Source organism: Alosa alosa, chromosome 18 (assembly GCF_017589495.1).
Source record: "Alosa alosa isolate M-15738 ecotype Scorff River chromosome 18, AALO_Geno_1.1, whole genome shotgun sequence".
Lineage (NCBI taxonomy): Eukaryota > Metazoa > Chordata > Actinopteri > Clupeiformes > Clupeidae > Alosa > Alosa alosa.
Window position 1 is genome coordinate 19,905,687 of NC_063206.1, and position 23,785 is coordinate 19,929,471.

The following is a 23,785-nucleotide window of genomic DNA, read 5'->3' on the forward strand; positions in this document are numbered from 1 at the left end:
AAAGAAAGGTTGAGATTATTTGCTTCACGGTCATCATTAGACAGAAGCCTGGATGATTCATCCCCTGTAGGAGCTCAAGTGAATGCGCCCTCCCTTGAGGTCTCCCCACCAACAGAGGTCAGTTTCAGTGCCCCAGCATTGAACATTGAAGTAAATGGAGATGGTGATAGCCCAACAAAAGTCAAACGAGGAACATTCAAAGTGACAAAGCCCGAATGTGACAAAAGCATCCCTGTGATTAACACGTCTGGAAAGGATGAGAATAAAAAAATATCAATAAGTCTCTCCAATATGCTTGGCCTTCCCACGAAGTATGACTCTGATGGAGATTCCTAAATATCTGTGGAGCTCTTGTATCATATTTAAGTCAACTGATTTATACACTAAGAATAATATAATGATATAACATATTGAAAGCTTACAACAAAGTTAGAGTAGGATGGATTGAGTTTTTAATACTGTAAGTAATGTTATGTAAAGTATATTGTGAATGTGATATCATGTTAATATATGCTACTTCCCATATACTGTGATTATGTGTGTGAAGATATGTATGTATGTCTGTGTGTGTGTGTGTATGTGTGCGCAATGCGCATGTGTGTCTACATTTGAGTTAGATGAGATAAACTATGAAATCCAGTTTCTACAGCTGCTGAATACTGTGTATTATTCTAATAGGCTATACATACATGTTTATTACAGTTTGGTTTCATAATTACATTAAACTACATGCGAATGACATTTTATTAAATTGTTTTAATACATCTTTCAAAATTAGCAGTCTTGTCTTATTAAATTAATCTGATATTAAATTAATATATCCAGGAGCCAATTAAAAAGCAAAAAGTCTATTAGTTGTTTTTACCAGCCCCATGAATTTGACATTAATATGACAATGGAAGTTGATACTGTAAAGAAGACTTCTACGTAATAACAGAAATAACAAAACAGCCACTTCAATTTCCACTTACCATGTTTCAAGTGTGTAATCATATTTATTACTGGAAAACTAGAAAAACTAAATACAGCAGAAATGACAACATTGCACCACACACCCCATGCAATTATACAACCAATGCATTAAAATAAATGTAAGAACAGAAGCCACTTTGAACGGATTTCACCAACACTTTAGCCAGGTACTTACAGCCATTGAAAATTATAGGACAATACATTTTGGAAAACACATAGCAAGCTTTCGCACAAGGTGAAATGCACCTCTACATTTGCTGGGTGTTCTAAAATATCAATTCAAGGCTGTAGAGAGAGAGCAGTATTGTAAACTATCAACTTAGGAACATCAGGACATTTCGGACAGTAGTGTGGTACACACAGTTGAGAAACTTAAGACTGGAAGCCAAATTAACTTACTCCTCACAGAGGAGATGAACAGATTGAAGTTTAGCTTTACACCTAAAACAAGTGTGGTCCTACATAATGTCAACGGTTAATAGCTTTTGTTCGGTTAATAGCTTTTTTGATGTTTCAAGGCTGTTTTAATCATATTTACAGTAGGTTACAACAATTTTCTGAGTCAGATCCTTCTCACCGTTCCTTACAAATTCTCGGCTAATGTCTCAGGGACTAAAGACTGTGCACTTATCATTATGGTATGAATAGTTTTTTTACAACTTAATATTTCACAGTCAAATCCATAAACTATTTCTCATGTGACCACTTTTTAGCATTGAAACAAGGCTGTCTGCTTAAATAGTTTGTATGAATTATTATGCTCCCATCTGTCTCCCATTTCAGGTGTGTTTACAGTCAACTGTTTTTTCTGTTCCCCTCAAAGACCACAAAAATACATTAAACGCATTGCTTGTAGTAATCTACAGTGTGAGAAAATGTCATTGTCTTTAACTCATCTGCCATCCCCCTAAGAAGTATATTCTTTTGAGAATTCCATGTAGAATAGTTAAGATTATTAGAATATTGGGATAGTAGTTCAATAAGTATGACTACTAATGGGTTATTGGGTAAAAGCAGATAATATTTTCTATCCATCAGATTAGATTAGATTTAGGTTTTAGAGATCAATAAGAACACTATACCATGACAATGACTTATTCAATCTCATATTTCATTGTTAAGACACCTCATTATATGCCATATGGAAAATTGTGCATTTCTCTTCAGAATGAAATCAGCAGTCTGAGCAAGGCGCTCAACAACACTGCCGCACTAAGGCAAAAGGTCGTAACTTCGATTTTGGCGAAAATTCGTTTTTGTCATTATTAGGACAATAAGCATATGTTTTATCATGTAGACAAACATCAAGTTTCAATTTGGTTGTTTTTTGGGAGAAATAAGATTATGTTTTTGCCGTAACTTCAAAAAGCCAAGGGGAAACTGTGGCAGAAGCCCGTAACATCAGATACGGCTTTATGCCTTCCTTTCACGCTGCTACTAAACACTGGATTGAAGTTACGGTGCAAAGTTATGGCAAGCTGCCTTCTGACCGACCATCAACGTGAAGTTGTTTTGCCGGCTGGAGTTATGTCTAGGCTATGCATTATTCAATTAAATCACCTCAGACACACACTAACTTCAATAACGTGTATACAGTAGCTTACATGTTTTGCAGTGCTTGCTTTTTGTTAGATGGATAGCTTTGAAACGTAGCCTAGCCTAAATGGCAATATCAAGGAATGATATATGCTGGTGCATTAAAGATAGGCTAGGCTATCAAGATTAGCCTAACTTAAAAGCCTAAACTCAACAACATATTCAGTAACAAGCGGTGCATTAGAGCATGGCTTGTAGCCTAGGATATCTTAATTCACATCACAGCCCGTAATACAAGGCTACATGTCAACTGGAAAAAAATAGTTTCTCATATGCTAGCTCTCGCCTGCAAATGATAGCCATTGACTGCAACACAACGACACACCTTCCACACACACACACACCAGCAGCAGGAATGAAGTAAAAAGCCTACCTTTTGTTGAACCCTGGTTAAAATCCATACCAAACAACCGATGAGAAAGCAAATCCATTAAATCTGCCACGAGTTTTTAAAACTTGCTGCCGGCTAGTCAAAACTCCCAAGTTGTTACAGGCTGTCAATTCTATCAATGCAATCCTAAAGTTTAGTGTAGCTGCGGGTTAGTGGGGAAATAAAGCTAGTCGCAAAGCAGGCAGCTTTAAATTGCAGTAATATAAAATGACCAAATAAAGGCAACCAATCACATCCTAATCTACCTAATTTGTGTGGGAGAACTTTGTTTTATCATCTGCATTTGCAAGTTTCTATTCTATCCAGGAAAATGTATAGGCCTAGGCTACAGTGTTTAATCTTAATTTTGAAAAGACCTACACACATCATCAAAAGGTATTCCTGATTTCATGATAATAATGCAAATACTGCTTCATATATATTAAAACATCAAAACACTCTCATTCTTAATTCTGACATCTGTCAGAAGTGACTGTCTGTGTGGTACTAGTATGAGTATGAAATACAGAAAAAATGAAAAAAAAAAAAACTATAATTTCCATATGATGTTGATAAATGTGAAGCCATTTTATCATAGTGAGTCCAATAGGGTTAATTTTGCTTACATTTTAAGTGAAAGTTAACATTGTTATCATAACATTGTGCTATGAAATAGAAGTTAAGGTATTTTGCCTTAGTATGACCGATTGTCATTTTGTAGACAATACTAAGGCAGAATACAGTAACTTCCAAAAAAGGGTCAAAGGTCAAATTTGAGTTCATTTTTTTTTGTAGATAGATTAATACAGGTATACACTTCAAAATGTGAAAATTACAATATTATACCTATTACTCAATTGTCAGGACATTAAGATAACTTTAAAGTCATTTTTCTCAGTTTCACACTCTGGTGAGTTAAGGTCTTTTGCCTTAGTAGGGCAGAACAGGCCCCAAACAATCCCTATCCTGATTAAAACTCTACAAGAGTCAGGTACGCTTTTCCAAACTTCCCTTAGCAATCAGTCAAAGATGAGCATTAATAACAATAACAAACATAAACTCAGTGTAGCTATGTGGATCCATCAGAGAAAATTGTACTTGAAGAGGCGGCATCAGTCCTTCAAGACTGATTCCAAAAAAAGTAAACAAAAGTCACATTCTGACGTTTTACATCATCCATCAGCCAGGGCCACGGGTCCGTCCGTCCCTAACGCCGACCGCTGACTAGTGGGCGTGCTGCCAGCGCGAGGGCCAGTCGTTCTCCATCCAGCGCTGCAGCAGGCGCAGCACGTCGATGCGCTGGTACAAGCGGCAGAGTTCAGTGAGCTCGCGCACGCTCTTCTGGTTGTTGCGCAGCAGGAACTCCTGCGTGGGGCTGTGCTGTGGCGAGCCCTGTGTGCGGTGCTCCAGCAGTGTCAGCTCGTCGTAGCTCATGCCCCAGCGGCTGGCAAAGTTTTTCCAGTTCTTGACCGTGCAGTGGGCCGGGTCCAGCTTCTGCTGCAGCCGCTGCAGCAGGTCACCGTCGTTCATCAGGTCGCTGATCATGGGCGCCGGAGCAGGACAGCAGCACTTGTCACACGAGCTGTTCAGGTACTCCAGGTCCTTTGTGAAACCTGGATGTCAGATAGGCGAGGTTTATATAGTTTATAAGTTTATATCGTGCATTTCATACAGAGGGTTATTTCATTGTGCTTTACATAAAAAAAAGCAAACAATAATAGTAAATAAAAGGGTAATAGTTTAAAATATATATAGTTTAAAAAGTAAAGTACATAAAATAGAATAATTCAAATACACAATAAACACAAAGTGGAATAATTGAAACAGCGTGCATAACAACTTCTGATTACTGGAACAACTAAACCTTATGCTTCACATTTTGGCATAATCAGTAAAAGGAATAATGAACACTTTAAAGGTGCCATGTGTAATGTCCGCCACAAAATCAATTCATACTCCACATTCCATAAAAGATGGGGGCAGTATATCTCCAGAGTATATCTCCTCGCCCTAATTTCTTCTCATTCTTTTGATGCATGTAGCTCATTTCTTGGATATTTTTACCTCAATTCTTACACATTAACTTAATTAATTAACAGCAAATGCATTTAATGAGTTATCAGAAAGCATCTGAAAACAGTTTGGTCTTAAGTCTAGATGTGAAACTGGCACGGGCATGTCATCCGGAAGTTGGTTCCAGAGCTGAACCAAATAGCCGCAATATATTTAGTTCTACCAGCAGGTTTTACCACAAGTATTTATCCGGAAACCTGAGATGTCTACAAGATGTTCACTGCTGAAACATGCATGATGGGTAATTAGGCCTTGTTCAATTTGATCATTTACAAGATGTTAGACAGGGGTCAAGGTGACCGCTTGTCTTTTCTTTTGTCACTATACACAGCATTGCATATCATGTGATACATTATACCTTACTTATTATACGGCCCCCTCATAATGCTGCAGAATACATTATCCCTTACCTAATGCTTGATATTCTTGGTATGGTTGTTTTTGAACACATAATGTGTTACTCATATAATCTAATATAGCAGTACAGCGCAATAAACAGAAATTTAACTAGGAAAACCTGTGACAGTACATTTTAATTTGCATTTCCTAAAGCATTCTTTTATAATGTCATTGTTAGGATAAGAGAATGGAGTTTACCTGAAGAGATTGATGGGCGGCAAATGCATTCACTTCCATTGTTTTCCACTGGCTAGGAGGAGAACAGATAGTTTCAATTATTATTTTTTAGGTCTAATACTAATACACAACATGTGCAGCTTTAATATGAGTAATTTTATCAGCGTTAATATATGTATATAAAAAAGTGTGCTTCTTGGGAAGTGTAGGAGGAAATGAGGTAGGCGTAGCTGCCCACAGCATATCTTTACAGGAAGGATGACTCCACTGTCAAATGGAACAATGCTCCTTTTAGATTTGCAAGTGTGATGAGTTGAAATCTAACTGTTTCCCTCTGCCCACTGCAATGAGTGCTACTGACATAGTCTAGGATGTGTCATTTATACAAACGCTGCAACCATCCAACATTTGATCTACAACCCGAATTCAGAAAAAGTTGGGACGCTTTGTAAAATGTGAATAAAAAAAAAAGAATGCTGTGATTTACAAATCATGTCAACTCTACATTTAATTGAGAATAGTTCAAAGACAACATATTAACTGTTGAGAGAATTGTTTACTATGTTTAAAATATGTTTATTTTGAATTTACCTTGGGGCAGCCGTGGCCTACTGGTTAGTGCTTCGGACTTGTAACCGGAAAGTTGCCAGTTCAAACCCCGACCAGTAGGAACGCCTGAAGTGCCCTTGAGCAAGGCACCTAACCCCTCACTGCTCCCTGAGCATCGCTGTAGCAGGCAACTCACTGCATTGGGATTAGTGTGTGCTTCACCTCACTGTGTGTTCACTGTGTGCTGAGTGTGTTTCACTAATTGACGGATTGGGATAAATGCAGAGACCAAATTTCCCTCACGGGATTAAAAGAGTATATGTACTTACTTATACTTATACTTTAATGCCAACAATACAAAAGTCTCGGAGACTGACTACAGACAGCATGCTTTCTATGGGCATGACCACATTGTAAAGAAGAAGATAGATAGATACTTTATTGATCCCCGAGGGGAAATTCAAGAAGGTTGAGTAAATGTAATATTTGCTTTTAAATGTCCAACTACCTGCAGCATGGCCAACATCACCGCAAGGAAACATGATTATCCCAAGTTGGAACCTTACGTCACACTAAGTACTATGTAGTAGACCATGTTTTATAAATCTGAACTTTGGTGTGGATTTCAGTATATACACTACACAAATGCCTAAAAACCAGTATGCCTAAAAACATAAGAACATTTTTAGACATGAGGCCACAAGGATTGACCTATTTCCACCCCCCACCCCCAACATTTTTATCAAACTTTCCTCACAAAACTGTTACACTGATTATTATGGTGTACACCAGCAGTCTGGGTTTAAGTGACACTCACCTGTTGTATTCTGCTTGTTGGGCTTGTTATACATCCAGGGGTCATGGATGGGAACTGTAATGTCACTGTATCTGAACAAAGAGAAATACACAGGCCATCTTACAATCACAATAAAGTAAACATGCAGGTGGTAATATGATCAGATTTACTGGATGTCATGAGTGCTGCAATACAAACAGAGTGTGAAAAATTGAACATTGTAAATGGGATGGTTACAATTCACACTCTGCTAGTGAAATAATAATAGAAGCAATATGTTCTTATCAAGATAATTGCTCTGAGATGGCTTGCCTCAGCCTGGTATGAGTTGCAAGGCAAACAAATCACCACTGCACAGCCTCATCTAGTGGCAATTTAGTGTAGATGAAGAGCAGAGGATGTGAGATACAAGAAATGTCTCCTGTACAGCACCATAATCAATGGGAATAAATCATAAATTATTTGAAGGCAGTTTGCATTTATGATAAATTACAATTTGATTAGGAAGTGGTGTCAGTGTTTTGACACGCAAACATATTCTGAACTGAAAATCAAACTCAAAATTCTGAGAATCAGTCACAATCAGGAAACACGTGAATTACCACTAAACCACAACTTTGCCTGTCAATGGTGTTTGTCATAATACATAAAAAAACCTACTGTCTGTAAATCAGTCATAATAAAATCATAATAAATAAATACAAATATACAGTATAAAAATATATCAAAATAATAATATAAACATTAATATAAAATATAAAACAGCCTTGTCAAGTTTAACTAAGGTTCTAGATTTATTTACAGAGAAAAGTTCAAAATAATTGAAGTGCTTGACGTTGGGCAGCAGTCAAAGTTATAGAAATAAGCTTATATGTTATAAAAAAACATAGCACTGTTAATCTTAAACACAAAATTATGTTCTATGGAACATGACACTTACAGTGTAGTACACTGATGACATGACAAAACCCTAAAGCTAAAAGATGTTTGTTTTTTGTATCATGACAATGATGTACAGTTTTGCATGGCTTATTTCAGTTAGCACTTGAATACATACCTTGGGGCTCTGTGACTTGAACTGGATAGGTGGACTTTAATGACTGCAAGTGATGAAACGTGAAAATGTACACATGAGGAAGACAAGTCTGTAAGGCTTATGAGCACATAAACTAATGCAAGCTAAGGCTGCACCAGCTACCCAATCCAACAGGGCCCATCAAAGGGTGTGCAGCGTGGTGAGCTCAAATAATACCTTCAGATGAACATGAAAATAAGTGAGAGTCTAGTCGCAACATGCCTCTGAGACAACTTTGCAAACTCAGGACAGTGGGAGCATTCATAATGTTTGCAACGATTCACAGTTAGCTTTCAATGAAACAAAACCCCATAGCAGTAATGTTTGAAATCATTATATAACAACATAACTCTACCAGATATATTTAATGAAACAGTTTAGTATCATTTTACTGAAAGTATCCTTTGAATCATGATATGCGTCTACAGGTTAATGTAAGGCTCTGGTACATTGTTATTCTCACATAAGTAAACAGAGTTACAAAGTAGAAGCCCCAAACCTAATCCCAAGCCAAATCGTGTAACATTTGCTTAGATAAGAAATACATTGTACTAATCATCGCACATATATAGTACCAAAGAACATAACGTAAATGCCGTACCATGCTTCCCATGAAGCTACTTGTGTCTGTGTCCTCCACAGGCTCTGAAGTAATCCTCTCTGAAAAAACACAAAGAGGCACAAAACGTGGCATTTCAGTGCGGGTGGTGCCACTAATGAAAGTAAATAGAACAAAATGAGACAGAGAGAGGAAGAGTGTGGTGACACAGGCTCTGAGTCACTCTATTTCCTCATCTGGGACCTGTCCAATGAGAAGACTCCACTATTAGTGCATCTGACACCTTTGGCACAGTTCACACCTTAGCTGTGGTTGGAGATGTATGTTTAATAAATTCCGGACAAGTAACTTAATTTACAACAGGAAATATTAGGTGGGCCCTATCCTCTGCTACAAACAAAGGATGGTTAACTTGAAGCTAAGTAGGCCAACTGTTGCCATTTCTGATGCAAGAGAAGACGTATTGACATCATTCTGCTCAAGGTTTCTTCCTGGAACAGTGTTTTTTCCTTGCCACTGTTGCCATATGGCGTGCTTTCAGGGGGTTAAGGGTTAAGGCTGCCACTGTTGCTATATGACGTGCTTTTAGGGAGTTAAGGGTTAAGGCTGCCACTGTTGCCATATAGCGTGCTTTTAGGGGGTTAAGGGTTAAGGCTGCCAGTCTTCCGGTTGTTGTGTTGCTTAAACGTCTGTATATAAAGCCATATAATCACAACACATACTAAGAACATATAAAGCTAACCGCTTAGAGTCCACATCAACGGGGCCTAAGCATTTGTTAGCCTAAGCATTTGTTAGCAAAGCCTATATACATATACAAGGATACAAGGATACAAGGATACAAGGATACAAGGACGTTTATTGTCACATGCATATAGTTACTGGATGTAAGAAATGCAGTGAAATTATGTCTGGTGTCAGCCTATTTGTGGTAATATGTGGGGTAAAAAGTGCAGTAGAAGAGGGGTTTAGTAGATTAAGTGTCAAGGGCTGCATAAGAAAGGTGGGGGAGGATTGGGGGGGGGGCACCAACAAGGAGCACCCAAGAGCAACAGGGGCAAGGAAAAACTCCCTTACCAAGGAAGAAACCTTGGGCAGATCCACAGCTCAAGGGGCTAACCCAACTACCAGGGGTCTTGGTGTGTGTGTTGGGGGGATGACAAGGGAGATGGGATAGTGTGCTGTGTATGTGGGGAGAGGGCAGTGTGCAATATGTGTGTTGGAGAAGCTTCCTCATGAGACAATGTGCTGTGTATTGGGGAGGCAGTGTGCTGTAAGTATGTTGGGGAAGTGTGTTGGAGAAGCTTCCTGATGAAATAATATGCTGTGTATGTAGGGGAGGGGGGGCAGTGTACTGCAAGTATGGTGAAGGGACTTACTATTGCAAGCAGAGTACTGTATGTATGATGTATGTGAGTGATGACAGTGAAGATGTGTGTGTGGGCAGGAGGGGAGTGGAGCAGTGACTGTGTGTGTGTGTGTGTGTAGTGTGTAGGTGGGGGCAGTGTGCTGTAAGTATGTAGAGGATGTGTGTTGAAGAAGATCCTGAAGACAATGTGCTGTGTATGTAGGGGGGGGGAGGGGGGCAGTGTGCAGCAAGTATGTAGAGGAGGCTTACTGTAGCAAGCAGTGTGCTGTATGTACAGTATGTGAGGTGATGACAGTGTTGATGTAAGTGTGTGTGTTTTGTGTGTATGTGTGTGTGTTGGGGATAGGGGTGGGGGGGCATAAAGGCTAGGGAATCAAGGACATGGGTAGATAGATGGAGGAGAAATCAAAAATAATAAATAAAAAGTTCTATGGAGATGTGCAAAAGTTGGAGAAAGTCAGATATGTGTGTGTGTGTGTGTGTGTGTGTTTTGACATGTGATGAAATAAGAAAATAAAAAAAAATAAAAAATATATACATATACAAAAATATATATACTACTAAGTATTTCTGATATGTTGCTGATTGGATCATAAATGGCCACATCAACGAAGAGGACTGACTGATTCTTCTTTATTATTGTGTTACATGTTCCAAATGTAAAGCACTTTGAGCTGCATTCTGTATATATATTGGGTGCTATACAAATAGGGTGAATCTGGGTAATCTGGGACATTAGGTAATGTGGGACACTTAACATTCAGCGAGTTTAATTTCTGTTCTAACTAAATGTAGTCATCAAAACTCTTACTATTTGACCATAGATGTCATGTAGGCAATTAGCCTATATAATATTAGATATTCAAAAATAGCTGATAGCCTAACTTCAGGTACAGAAAATGTCCTTGCTTTAAGCCCTATAATAGCCTATGTGTGGTGTTACCAACTGCATGACACTGGGCCTAGATATAGTGTCTCTGGTAACCTATGTTATTTCACATAATGTTTAGGCTACATACTTGGAAAAGGCAGTTAGATAGTGTTGGATATGAAAATCCATAATAGGCCTATTATACAGGGGAGACACTGATTAATTTAATCTGACTAAATTCATCCTATAAGAGGTCTGGAGAACACTTTGTGGGCAGGTGAATTTGTGAGCCTATGGACTTTTGAATAATATTCAAAGAAAGGTTAATTGGAACGATAAATACCGTTATTACTGTAACCGGTTAACTAAAATGGAAAAATAGCGTACAAGTGAAATCGGTTTTGTTATCATTTTCTTTTACGTTTATCCAAAAATTGTGTTCGATCCCGGTTTTCATTTTCGTTCTTTGAACCGTTTCTCATCTCTGGTTCTTAGATATGCACACTTCCGCTATGACCTAGCTGGGTTGGAGTGGACATCAGAAACTAATGAAGGCCGTTTTTCGCCATCAGTGTAAGGTAATAGATAGATATTATTCATCCCAAGGGAGATTCTTCCTCTACCTCCCTCTTCCTCTGCATTTCATTAGTGAACCCACACACACACACACAATAGAAATTAACCCACTGTGAGTAGCGAGCACACACAAACACCCAAAGCAGTGGTAAGCCATTGCAGTGGCACCCGGGTCAAGGACCCTTGCTTAAGGGCACCTTGGCCGTGGATAGCAGAGCACCTATAACCTATATACCTCCCGCTGCCCACATTTTTCGGGGATCGAACAAGCCACGCAATCACCAGTCTGATTCCCTAACCAGTATGACATGGCTGCCCTGTAAAATCAAAAACAAAACAAACAAAAGTTTATAGAATATGTGTTGGTGTGGACAAAATATTTTGATGGAAAACTTTAGTAATCAAGTTTTAGAACTACGCAGTGGTGGGTGGAGTCCTGAAAATCTACACTCAGGTAAAAGTACAATTACTTCCAGTTTAAGAAACTTTCTTTTAAAAGTAAAAAAAATACATTGTTAATAAAGTACTCAAATTACAAGTAACTTTCCATTTTTTATATTTTTTTGAGTGGGAAAGTGCAAAATAGTTAATATGGGCAAAAACAGCACTTTTTTAAATGAGGTAAAGCAGGTTCAGTGGGCCAATCAAACATAAGAATTGCCTATGTCTATAAGACCCTTTCAACAATAAAAACAAAAACAATGCTTGAACATTCTATTTGGGCCCCAATCTACTTCCTCTGCATTAAGATAACATATGGAATGTTAAAAAGGAAGTCTTGTGGGGCCAACTATGATGCTGATAATGGAACTCTCTTGAAAGGATCCATATGGTTCCTCTAGGGTTACTCTCACAATATAGCCCTCGCTGCAAATGCTGTTTCTGACCAACAGTACTCGATCTACAATGCAATGTGTTTGGCACCATTACATCCGTATTGTGGTCTAATGAGAAGCTGTAGCCTACTTATTTTTTCTTTGAGGCAGCTAGCACCTCGGCATCTTCTTAGAGGTGCTACTTGCTCTCTCTCTGTCGATTTAGGGCTGATTTGTGGTATATAGATACAGAAAATGTACTGTAGTTGTAGGTATATGGAAAATATACTTGAGTAGAACATTACTGGCTCAAACACCTACACGAGTAATAATGAGTAAAAGTACAGTAACAAGTACAATAAAAAGTACTCGTTCCTTGAAAAAACAACCTGTTTACTTATGTGTGTTACAAGTAGTTGCGTTACTACCCACCCCTGCAACTACATCATTATGATATGCAGATATGTATATGTATTTGAAAATCTTGTTAGGTAGGCTGTTGCTAAGCTACTAAATCTGGCATGTAAACATAAACAATAGATATGTTTGAGCTGAGTCATGATCACTGATTATGTCAAATGGCAATATGGACTGCAGATGACGTCATGGCAGACAGAGTCCTTTATTCAAAGGCTGAGGATGTATGGAGAGTTATGGGCCTGTACATGTTGCATCCTGGGAGGGTTAGGCTTCATGTTTTGAAGTATGGAGGCATAAACCCCAGAATACACATTGAAGCATGAATGTGCGTGTGCGCAGACACACACACACACACACACACATGCACACACGTGCACAGCAGTCTTCAATTATTTGTCTCCTACATGCACCAACAAGACTCCTTGCTCTACAACAGGTCTTTCTAACACACACACACACACACACACACACATACACACACACACATACACACACCTCAGGCTCTCTGGGGGAACTTGTCAAAAGTGTCACTCGGTAGGAAAAGCCACAGTGGAGACGACATGTCCCAGACACACACCAAGTAGACAACGTCCCTAACCACAAAAAGCCCAGGAGGAAAAAATGGCTCCTCTCTCAGGCCTACATGGCCCCAACATGACCTTGCATTTATAAACACTCCATCTGACCAATGGTCATGCAACGCAACAGTCTTACTACTGCAGACATCCCCATTTGTAGAATTCACACGCAATATGCGCACAGAGAGAAAGGTGATTCACACAGTGGAAAAAGAAAAAAAACAGTCATCAGAGTTTTGCCTGTCAGTCAGTCCATTCTTATTCATATAAGAGAGTAATACACTGTATCAACATACATACGTCAACATACTAATTGACTAAATGGTGTCCAGCTGTTTATTTGAAGCACACTCCCCGTATGGACATCAAAAAGAGCGTGAGGAGAATTTTGGGTTACACTTTACTTGAATCGAGTATCGTCATAAGAGTGACATGACACTGTCATGAACGTGTCATAAACAAGTCATAAACTTTATGACATAACGCTTCTATTATTAAGTGACATTTGGTTTTTGTCATAACAAAAGGGTTAGGATTAGGGTTAGAGTTAGGGTTCGTGAATCATGTGTCATAACATATGTTCATGACAGTGTCATGTCACTCTTATGTCGGTACTGTCAAGTAAAGTGAATTTTGATACATTTACCACAATGGGCAAAGGATATTATAATCAAGGACCTGGGGCCGTATTCACAAAGCCTTTTATCTTACCACTAGGAGTACTCCTAAATCACACTAAAAGATTTTAGCTAGGAGTTTTCTCTTAAAAGTTATTCACAAAGCCTTTCAGACCTACTCTTAGTAAGGAAAAATGACAACTCCTATACTAAGAGTGAGTCTTCGTTGCTATGGATGACGTCATTACTCATGCACGAGTTTGACTGAAGTGACCACCATGATTGGCTGATGATTGTAACGCGGGAATGATTCCAAACACCTCCCTTACGATGATGAGTGACAGGTGACAGGTGACAGGTCTGAGAATGCGTGCGCTACACAAGTAGTGCGAAGGACGGAAGATGATGAATAACTGAATAAAAAGGCCTAGCCTAAATGAAAAGAGTAAGGCAAAACAAATAGCCTAGTAGCCTAATAAAACATAGGCCTACGGATTGATGCAGTAGGCTAGGCTATCTTTGCAACATTATTAAATTAATCTGTCACCATATGCCTACGTTTGCAAAGAGGAGAACCTTTTAATTTGATTCACAATGAAACGTTACATTTAATTTACATGTTGACAATGAGTAGTTTTGGTTGTTGTTGGTGGCGTTATAGCATCCCTTTTATGCCTACAATGCAAAATTGTTCCCTCGCGATTGGAAGCTCCTGTTGCGCATACCCATTTCAAAACATCGCAACGTGAAATGCCACAAAAAGCTGTTTGTGAATAGGTCTTAGTGAGTTAGGAGTCCTCTCGACTTCTTTTAGGCTGTCCCAGACTTAGGTGCTACTTTTAGGTCTAAAATGCTTCGTGAATTACTTTTAGTGAAAAAAATTAGGAGTCCTAAAGTTAGGAGTGACACGCCCATTATTTTTAGGAGTTGCTCCTAAATTCGCCACTTAGGAGCTACTTTTAGCCTTAAAATTCTTTGTGAATACGGCCCCTGACCTCTAAAAGTACATATGTACAAACATTTAGTAAATATATAATTATGGCATTTTTATTAAAGATCCATCTCTTAATCATCATTTAGATCTCACTTCTCACTTTCACTGCCATTTCGGCCGGGGGAATGTAGGGGAAGTACCATGATCCTCTGCTTGATGCTTGATGTTGGTGATGATGCACAATTGGAAACTGTACTTTGGAAACTGTTATAGTGTGTCCTCACAAATAAAACTGCCAAGCAAAGGATACTGTTAAAAATCTTGGTGACATACAGCCGTTAGGGCTTCGGCCTTGAAATCAAAGGGTTGCCGGTTCGATCCCCGACCAGTAGGAAAAATGTGGGCGGGTAAGTGGTTGAGCACTATTCTCCCATGTCCACATCCACGGCTGAAGTACCCTTAAGCAAGGCACCTAACCCCTCACTGCTGTAGCAGGCAGCTCACTGCTCTGGGTTAGTGTGTGCTTCACCTCACTGTGTGTTCACTGTGTGCTCTGTGTGTTCACTAATTCACGGATGGGATAAATGCAGAGACCAAACTCCTTGTATACGCAAGTACTTGGCCTAGAAACCTGATTTACATTTACATGTACAGTGATCTAAATTTAAACAGTCACATGAAAGCAATAACTAAATCAGCTTTTCACCACCTCAAAAACACTGCCAAATTTAGTGGGCTAATGTCAAAACATGATCTAGAAAAACGCATTCATGCATTCATCTCCAGTAGGGTTGATTACTGCAATGGGCTTTTCACAGGTCTTCCAAAAAACTAAAAAATACTAGACTATCAAACAGCTTCAAATTATACAAAATGCAGCGGCTAGGATTCTCGTGAAAACCAGAACAGACCACATTACTCCATAAGTCCCTGCATTGGCTACCAGTATGTCGCAGAATTGACCTTAAATCGCTTATGCTTGTTTATAAATCACTAAATGGAACGGGACCAAATTACCTAGCAGACATGCTTCAGCAGTACATACTTTCCAGACCTCTCAGGTCTCGGGAGACATACTTGTTAGTAAAACCTTCTGTTATAACTAAACATGGTGAAGCAGCTTTTACTGTAGTTGCTAGCAGTTCAGCTCTAGAACCAACTTTCAGATGAGGTCAAAGTTGCCCCAACTGTTGCTAATTTCAAATATAGACTTAAGACCAAATGTTTTGCCCAGTTCAGATGCTCTTTTAGTCAAGTCAAGTCAAGTCAAATTCATTGCCCAGTTCACAGAGCACTCTTCAGGTAAGTACTGTTGCTCCTTGTAGTACTATTGCTGTCCTTAATTGGGCAAAGGGGGATTCTGTGAAGTAGTTGTCCTGTCATTTAAACAGAATAGAGAGATCGGGCATAGTCAGTGTAACGGCTCGTTCTTTACGGCTCGAGAGTTACAGCTCTACCGGTTTTCTCTGAAACTCTGAGTGTTAACTATGTGGGTGTTAATACTCCACGAGGGGGACTAGTCCTATGGTCGGGCATTTAGGCCCTGAAAGGAAACATATGTGTGCGCACACAATTCGGGACTACTTCAAGAATCTCCATAGAGTGCTGCTGTTCACTGGGTGTTTGACTAGGATCATTATCACTGAGTTACACATTTTTGAATCTGGGAAAGTCTTTCAGCTAAAATGTTTATCTTTTCTCACCCATGGGTTATGTGTCACGTCATCCTGGATGTGATTTTGTACTGCTTTGTGATTGTCTGTTAAAGGCACTCTTTGTAACATGTCTGAGTAACATGCACTACACTCTTTGTAACATGTATGTCAAACAACCGCTCTTCGTTCGCCATAGCTATCTTCCTTGTTTTTCACCGTCGCAGGACTGTAGTCATTCTGTTAAGCCCGCCTTAAGACTCTCTAACAAAATAGAGCGCTGTGATTGGATGACGTCCACGGCGTCAGCCAACAGAAATCCCTATGGTTTGCTACTAGACGTACAGGCTGAGCAAATTCATTTGCTGCCGCTAGGGTGCGTCTAGATTTCTAGGCTACAGATCGGGCATAGTCAGAGTGTAACTGCTTGGTCTTTACGGCTCGAGAGGTACAGCTCTACTGACTTTCTCTGGGTGTTAATACTCCACAAGGGACTATCGAGCCCTGTGGTCGGGCATTTTGGCCCTGAAAGGAAATATATGTGTGCGTGCCGCGCACAGTTTGGGACTACTTCAAGAATCCCCATAGAGCGCTTCTGTTCAATGGGTGCTTGACTAGTATAATCATGCTATATTGTTTTTTATGTGTTTTAATTATTACTTTTTGCCCTTTATGCTTTTATGTACTATTACCTTGCGTGTTTTATGATTTATTTTTTATTCTTTAATTTTTAAACTATTCTTTGACTATTGCCCTTCTATGCTTTTATTAGCTATTCCTGTTTGCTTGTGTAAAGCATATTGAATGACCTTTGTGTATGAAATGCGCTATATAAATAAAGTTGACTTGACTTGACTTCACAACATTAGTGCTTTCCAAGGCCTAGGTCCAAGTCACCAACTGTAGTCTAGTACACTAGTCGTGATGAACACATGTTGGATACTCAGTCCAGCTCTTCATGTGCACAGAAATAGATCCAGGTTCATCAAGCCCCCTCCCCCATAACTTCCAAGGTGCATCTCCAAAAGCCTGCAGACTGTTCGGATTCATCAACCGCGAGAAAATCTCTGAATCAACCCATCATTGTCTCAGCACAGCGCCGGAATGCAAGGGCATGTAGCGACGCGCCCTGGACAGAGACTTGGAGATGAAATACACACCGCATAATAATATATGGCCCAGGGACACGATTCTACAAGAAGGAGCCCAGATTCTCCAGTGCATGGCCACCCAGACATCTACTCCACACAAACAGTACCAGTAAGCATATTTTTTTCATATTCATGGACACTGGAGAGCATGCACATACACACACACACACACACACACACACACACAATATATAAATACTACTAATAATAACACTAACATGCTCCTCAAATGCTGTTGAAAAGTTTTAAGCTTTTGAAAGGCGCAAGCCACAGGAGATATTCTGAGGCATATTTTGAAAATTAACCTCACTTGTTAACCTGAAATGGCTGATTTGGGCATCAGTGATGATACACCATTGTGGCTGATGCTGTATTATCAGCCTGCCTGGTATAGAATCTATGAAAGGCCACAGTGGATTATGCAAGCATGCCTCAAAAGTGAAACTATATGAAGTGCTTAACTAAACCATGCTGCTCTGGTAAAGCATTATGTTTCAGCATGGTTGTAAAGGAAAAGGTAAGGAGCGTGGACCAGCTTCTCTTCCAAGAGAGCATACCCTAATGTTATGTGTAATGACTTTTAATAAATAAAAAATAAATAAATAAATAAACACCTGGACTTATAGTTAATAGACAGAAAATAAACGACTCATCCCAGTCCTCGTGACCCTATTTTCATAAACTGGACTAAACATCATATCCAATTTTAAGTGAGACTATAATGATAACCAACTAGGCTATAATCGGTTGTTAATTATTGCATTGTTGTGTTGGCTTGGTTGAAATTGTCAATGCAGCTACTAGCTTACAGTTACAATCATGACATAAACTTGAAAATGTAGCCCACCTCAGTAAAGCTCAAACGCGCTTTACATACAAGTAGTACTGAAAAAAGAGTTCAAACTGAGAAGCTTTCCCCAGCTGAAACAATCGGAGACGGTCTCTACCAAGCTGAAAGACCAAGTGATCACAAAGACTACACGAACTGAGTCAACATCTCGCGGAAAAGGAGAAAAGTGTAACTTACCAATTGGCTCACTGAACGCTCTCAGGCTGGCCATGGTGACAACAAACGCTTCACACATAGAAACACCTGAGCGCGAAATAAGCAATTTGCAGAAAACCACAGAAAGTTCTGATTCCAGACTAATAACCTTCGCCTGCGCTGCACCCACGGGTGAGAAAGTCTACCAGAGTAGCCAGCAGCGCGGCGCTACAGATACACCCGTGATAGTCTGCAGGTCCTCTCACGTTCAAGTTCAACGAGTGTGCAATAAACGGTTTCGTTTACATCCACTGCTTCTAACTCTTTTCACTGCCTGTGGTAGAGCTTCTTGTTAAAAAAAAAAACACTTTCCCTCCAGATCGCTCACACGAAAACTAGGAAACGACCCACGCAAACGAGAAAAATAACATCAAATGTGGCAAGTGCAGTAGTCTAGGCTAAAAATCACATCACAACCCCCCTCCTCACATGTTACGGAAATCCCACTGTCAGATATGCACGCACGATTATCAATTTGCGTCAAAATTCAATTAACCAACTAAATGCAATCAATAAGCCTGTTCTACTACATAGTCTAGAAATAAATGTCAACTGACAGACTTCTGTCCTGCTGCATAGGGGTCAATATTAAAGGAAACTTTAACATAGGCTACCTAAACCACAAAAGTATGAAAAAAGTGAGTCATGGTGATGTGAGTCATGTGAATAGCCCACGGTCCATCGGAAAGTCAAACTCAAGACTGCGTCATGTGGTCTGGTCATAGTAGGCTTTGGGGTCCGTCGGAAAGTCTGTCTTATGTCTACCTGTCTGTCTTGTCCAAGCTGGTCCTGTCCTCTCTGTCAGAGATCCATCCATATATGACTATGTGAAAGATGTTGTCTCACACACATATTGTAAAGCTGGAAAAGCATTTAAGTGAAGCTGAAAATCAGCAGTCCTTTGTCTGGCTATATCAATGCCTAAGTGCACTAATTAGGACCTGCCACTGACACAGGATATCACACTCACTGTTTCATAGTTGTTTATTCCTGTTGATAACATTCAACAGTCTATACGACCTGTTTGCATGATGTGCGATAACCTACCTCTACAAGGCCTTGCCTTGCATTTCTCTATGTCTCTTTAAAAGCTAATATGCTGCAGGTTTCCCTTCATCAGTGCAGGTTATTGGATGTATCCATGTAGAAAGGGGACATTAATACTCTTTTTACCAGCTGCCACAAGAAATAATTAGCTGTTATGGAGGCACTAAATCCAGCATTGTTAAAGTTGGAGAATCTGGAATTATATATTGTCCCATGTTAGCTTGTTTATACTCCTTGGCCTATAAAATGGCAGAAGAATGGCACAGCTTGTGGGTTTTATCTAAACACACAGGACCGTTAAAACGGACCAACACAATTACCCAACTCAACCAGCACAACTAATTACATTAAATTGCCAATCGGTGAGGCAGATGAGTGAAGCAAAGCAAGTATTACAGACTTCTCACTTAGATGTGAGAACACACACACACACACACACACACACACACACACACACACACAATGATGCAAGTGTATTTACCCTCTCTGTGTCTGTGCTTCCTTTTTCATTGGTTTGCCCAGCAGGGGGCACTCTGAGACTGGAGGAGTCTCATATTTCATTAGTGTGCTGTTTTGAAAGAGCCTAATTTGTCACTAATCCACTGCATGATCCATAGGGAATTCATGTATTATATAATCACAGGCATTTCGTTCATATCCCAAGTGTACATTTAAGTGGGTGCCTATCAATGATTGTCAACATGTCTACTTTTGTAATTGCTAACAGATCACTGACCCTGATGATAAATGTATCATGGTTGCATACAGTAAAATTAAGTGTGTGCTTTTATTTGTTACTTTATCTCTTGTTGTCCTTCTAGCTCTGTATTTGTGTACATTTGTGAATGTGTATGAGTATGAGTATGAGTGTGTGTGTGTGTGTGTGTGTGTGTGTGTGTGTGTGTGTGTGAGAGAGAGAGAGAGAGAGAGAGAGAGAGAGGGAGGGGGGGGGGGAGAGTTTGTGTGTGTGTCTCTCTCACTTTCTCTCTCTGTGCCTCTATGTGTGTGTGTGTGTATATGCCGTGAGTCTGTAATAGAGATTATCAGCTTTGCTTGCTTCCCTGGCTCAGCGCGCTTTCAGGCCCCTCTGTGTTTCCGCCGTTGTGTCTCCGATCCCCTTTAGATGGTAATGAGACCTTTCCTGGCGCAGGGGGCTCACTGAGAGCACCCAGACAAGCACACGGAGCCAAGGGAAAAGCTGCCAGCCATTTAAATCCGCCTTTGACAAAATGTCCGTCTCTGTAGCTCTTGATGTCTCCATGTCTTTTTGTTTCGACTCTCTCTCTCTCTTTCTCTCATCCTCTCATTTGTCCCTCTCTTTCTGTTTATCTATTTATTTCTCCTTCTGTCCATCAGTAGTCTCTCTTTTGTCCATTTCTCTCTCGTCTTCTTCTTATTTCTCTCCCATGCCCCTCTTTATCCTCACGGTTAGACTGACGGCATGTTTGGTAGACAGTGTGTAGATCTCAGTGTATTGGGAGTCTTTCGTGTCTGCTGCTGGACATGTCTGTCTGTCTATGAGTGTGCGTCTGAATGAAGGTATGTGGGGCTACTGTATGTGTGTTTGCAGGAGAGCGCCACCACACTGTACATTTAGGCAACACAACTCTGTGCAGCCAAAGCTCTCTCATCTGTTGCCATGGCGCTCCAGGCTCTGTGACCCTACAGGCAGAGGATGAGTGGAACTCTGGGCTTGTGTGAGCGACAGGCAGGGCCGTGGGAAGTGAGTTTTGGTTGGGGGTGCTGTGGTTGGGGGTGCTGTAGTGGGGTTATTGTATTTTATTTAAACGCCTTTCTCTGTTAATGGACAACAGCATACTGGCATTGCATGACACACAGCACAGGCATACATCACTGTCAAGAACATTATGGCTACACTACAGAAAAAATGCGACAAAATGTCGCAAACCACAGATTGATACTAACGCAAACAAAGTAACCGTCTGCTATCTGACGCTACACTAGTAAGGTAACAAAGTTGCTGTAGCCTTACACCGAAATCGACGGTGAACACGAGAAATATAAAACTGTTGAACACCAACATTAATAAAACGTAATAATTATTGACGCTTCTGACATGGGTGTCAAAACAGGCTAAAGACCCTATCGCACAGCATATTAGACAGAACACATTGGCTCAAAACATATGCATAACATAGGCCTACACAACGCAATATTCATAGGCTAGCCTACATTAAATTGATCCACATATCACAAATATAGCCTACAACAAATGCTGACATCATAAACGCACAGTGTAGCCTTTAACCTACACTTTCAAAAAGAAGAGAAAGAACGTTCTGAGGAGGCCACTGAAACAGGCACGCAAAAACACAGATGAATAAGTTCATCTACCTCGCTGAAGAGAGCTCTTGTTTGTGGATGGAGCTTACTCAATATCCATGCCACCTTTCACCGTGGTGCACCGAGACTCCCCGATAACACTATGCATCATTTTAAGCTGAAGATTGAGGCGGCCCGTGTTCAGCTCCTTGGGAAACTCACGGTAATATTCAGCTAGCCTACTTAATATGGTATATTGTCGTACCATAACGCTAGCATCATAGGATATCTCCCTCAGGTTTGTTTTGTTAATTTGTTTAGTTTTTGTTTAGATCTCCCAGGTCTAATGTAGGCCTAACATTTTTAGTGCATAATAGAATAATAGACACGGGGACGGAGAGCTTCTTTTTTTCTGATCGTGAGTGGTATGACATATAAATACGCGTGCTTTCCTGCAGGGGGTGCTGCCGCACCCCCAGCACCCCCACTTACCACGGCTATGGCTACAGGTAGCCACCTGCTCCCCACAGCTAACATCATCAGCGTATTAGAGACTTATCATGGAGGCCGTGGGTAATTTAGAAGTGATTATAAAACAATTAGAGAGTAATTTACAAGACTGAGAGAAGTGGTGACGATGAAACTAGAATGGAGGGGGAGGAAAGAAGTGGAATGGATGAAAACAGAAGATGAGAGGAAGATGAGAGAGAGAGAGAGAGAGAGAGAAAAGGATAAAAAGACATCGTAATGTAAACAAGCAAACAATGCATGCCACTGACTTAGAGACTAACACCAGTCTACCACGCTCATGAAAGTCATCAGTTCACATCAATAAAAGGGAAGTCCTCTAAATGCCTCACACAATGAAGCAACAGAAAGGACTCGGCCTGTTCTGAAAGCTTCTCTTGGTCATGCTCCTGAAAGCCCTGACGCACTGCGACAGAAGTCATCATACATCACGGAGGACTGTCTGCAGACGCCACACCACACTCCTCCATAGTCACCACAGTCCCTTTCAATGAAATGGCTGCATGCCAAAGAAAGGCAAAAGTGGATCCTAAAGAAAGAGACAAAGGGGTGGGGGAACAGAGAGAGATAGATAGAGAGAGAAATTAATAAAAAAGAAAAAACATCTTGCCCATAGTTCTGAAGTCTACAGAAATACTGCAGAAGTGATTTGCTCAAAGGCTTGTTCTACACAGCTCCTCAGTATGATTGGAAGAGAACAGTAGGCTGAGAGCCTGGTGCCCATCAAGCGCTGGTTAATAAAGGCTGTATCTGGGAAGCCCACTGGACAGAATTAGTGTGTAAAAGAAAGAGGGATAGAGAGAAGGGTTGGGGACGGAGGGAGAGAGACAGAGGGAGAGAGGGCTATTGAGTCGCTAGCTTATATCCCCACACCCTAAGGACAGAATAAATCCACACTATCCATATGAACAAATAGCTCAGATATTCACAATATCATAATGCTTTCAGCACATTGCCCTGGCCTATGTTGCTTTGCAACACCACACCACACTATGTCAATACAGAGCAGGGAAAAGCTCAAAGCCGCAGAGAGGGTCACACAAAAGCTTAACCAGAGAGGCTATCTGGTTGTTTGTTTTCATCATGCTCAGGTCTCAGGTCTCGGGCATCAGGCGTAGATCCCCTGGGGACCGAGAGAGAGCTCACGCATTAACACAAGCCATGGATCAGACTCCTATTCGCTTTCACTCTCTCCATGGTCATTTCTACTGACGTCAGCTCTCTCCAAGCACTCTCCATGTAGTTTGAGGGTTCATTTAATCTCCCTTTCTCTCTTGCACACACACACATACAACACACACACACACACACACACACACACACACAGATACAC

The 23,785-nt window shown here is 40.3% G+C and overlaps 1 protein-coding gene across 2 annotated transcripts; it reads right to left on the reverse strand.

Annotated features, from left to right (window-relative positions):
* Positions 1 to 976: 976 nt before the first annotated feature.
* edaradd (EDAR-associated death domain) lies at positions 977 to 22,808 on the reverse strand. Of its 2 annotated transcripts, none has more exons than XM_048270562.1 (6): positions 22,785 to 22,808; positions 8,609 to 8,667; positions 7,990 to 8,032; positions 6,954 to 7,024; positions 5,609 to 5,660; positions 977 to 4,551 (listed from the first exon to the last, which is right to left on the reverse strand). In XM_048270562.1, the coding sequence occupies exons 2-6, from the start codon at positions 8,618 to 8,620 to the stop codon at positions 4,163 to 4,165; spliced, it is 567 nt and encodes a 188-aa protein (XP_048126519.1). In that variant the 5' UTR covers positions 8,621 to 8,667; positions 22,785 to 22,808; the 3' UTR covers positions 977 to 4,162. The 2 variants fall into 2 exon arrangements, with proteins under 2 accessions (XP_048126519.1, XP_048126518.1); XM_048270561.1 differs by lacking the exon at positions 22,785 to 22,808 and adding an exon at positions 18,577 to 18,737.
* Between the last annotated feature and the right edge of the window lie 977 nt (positions 22,809 to 23,785).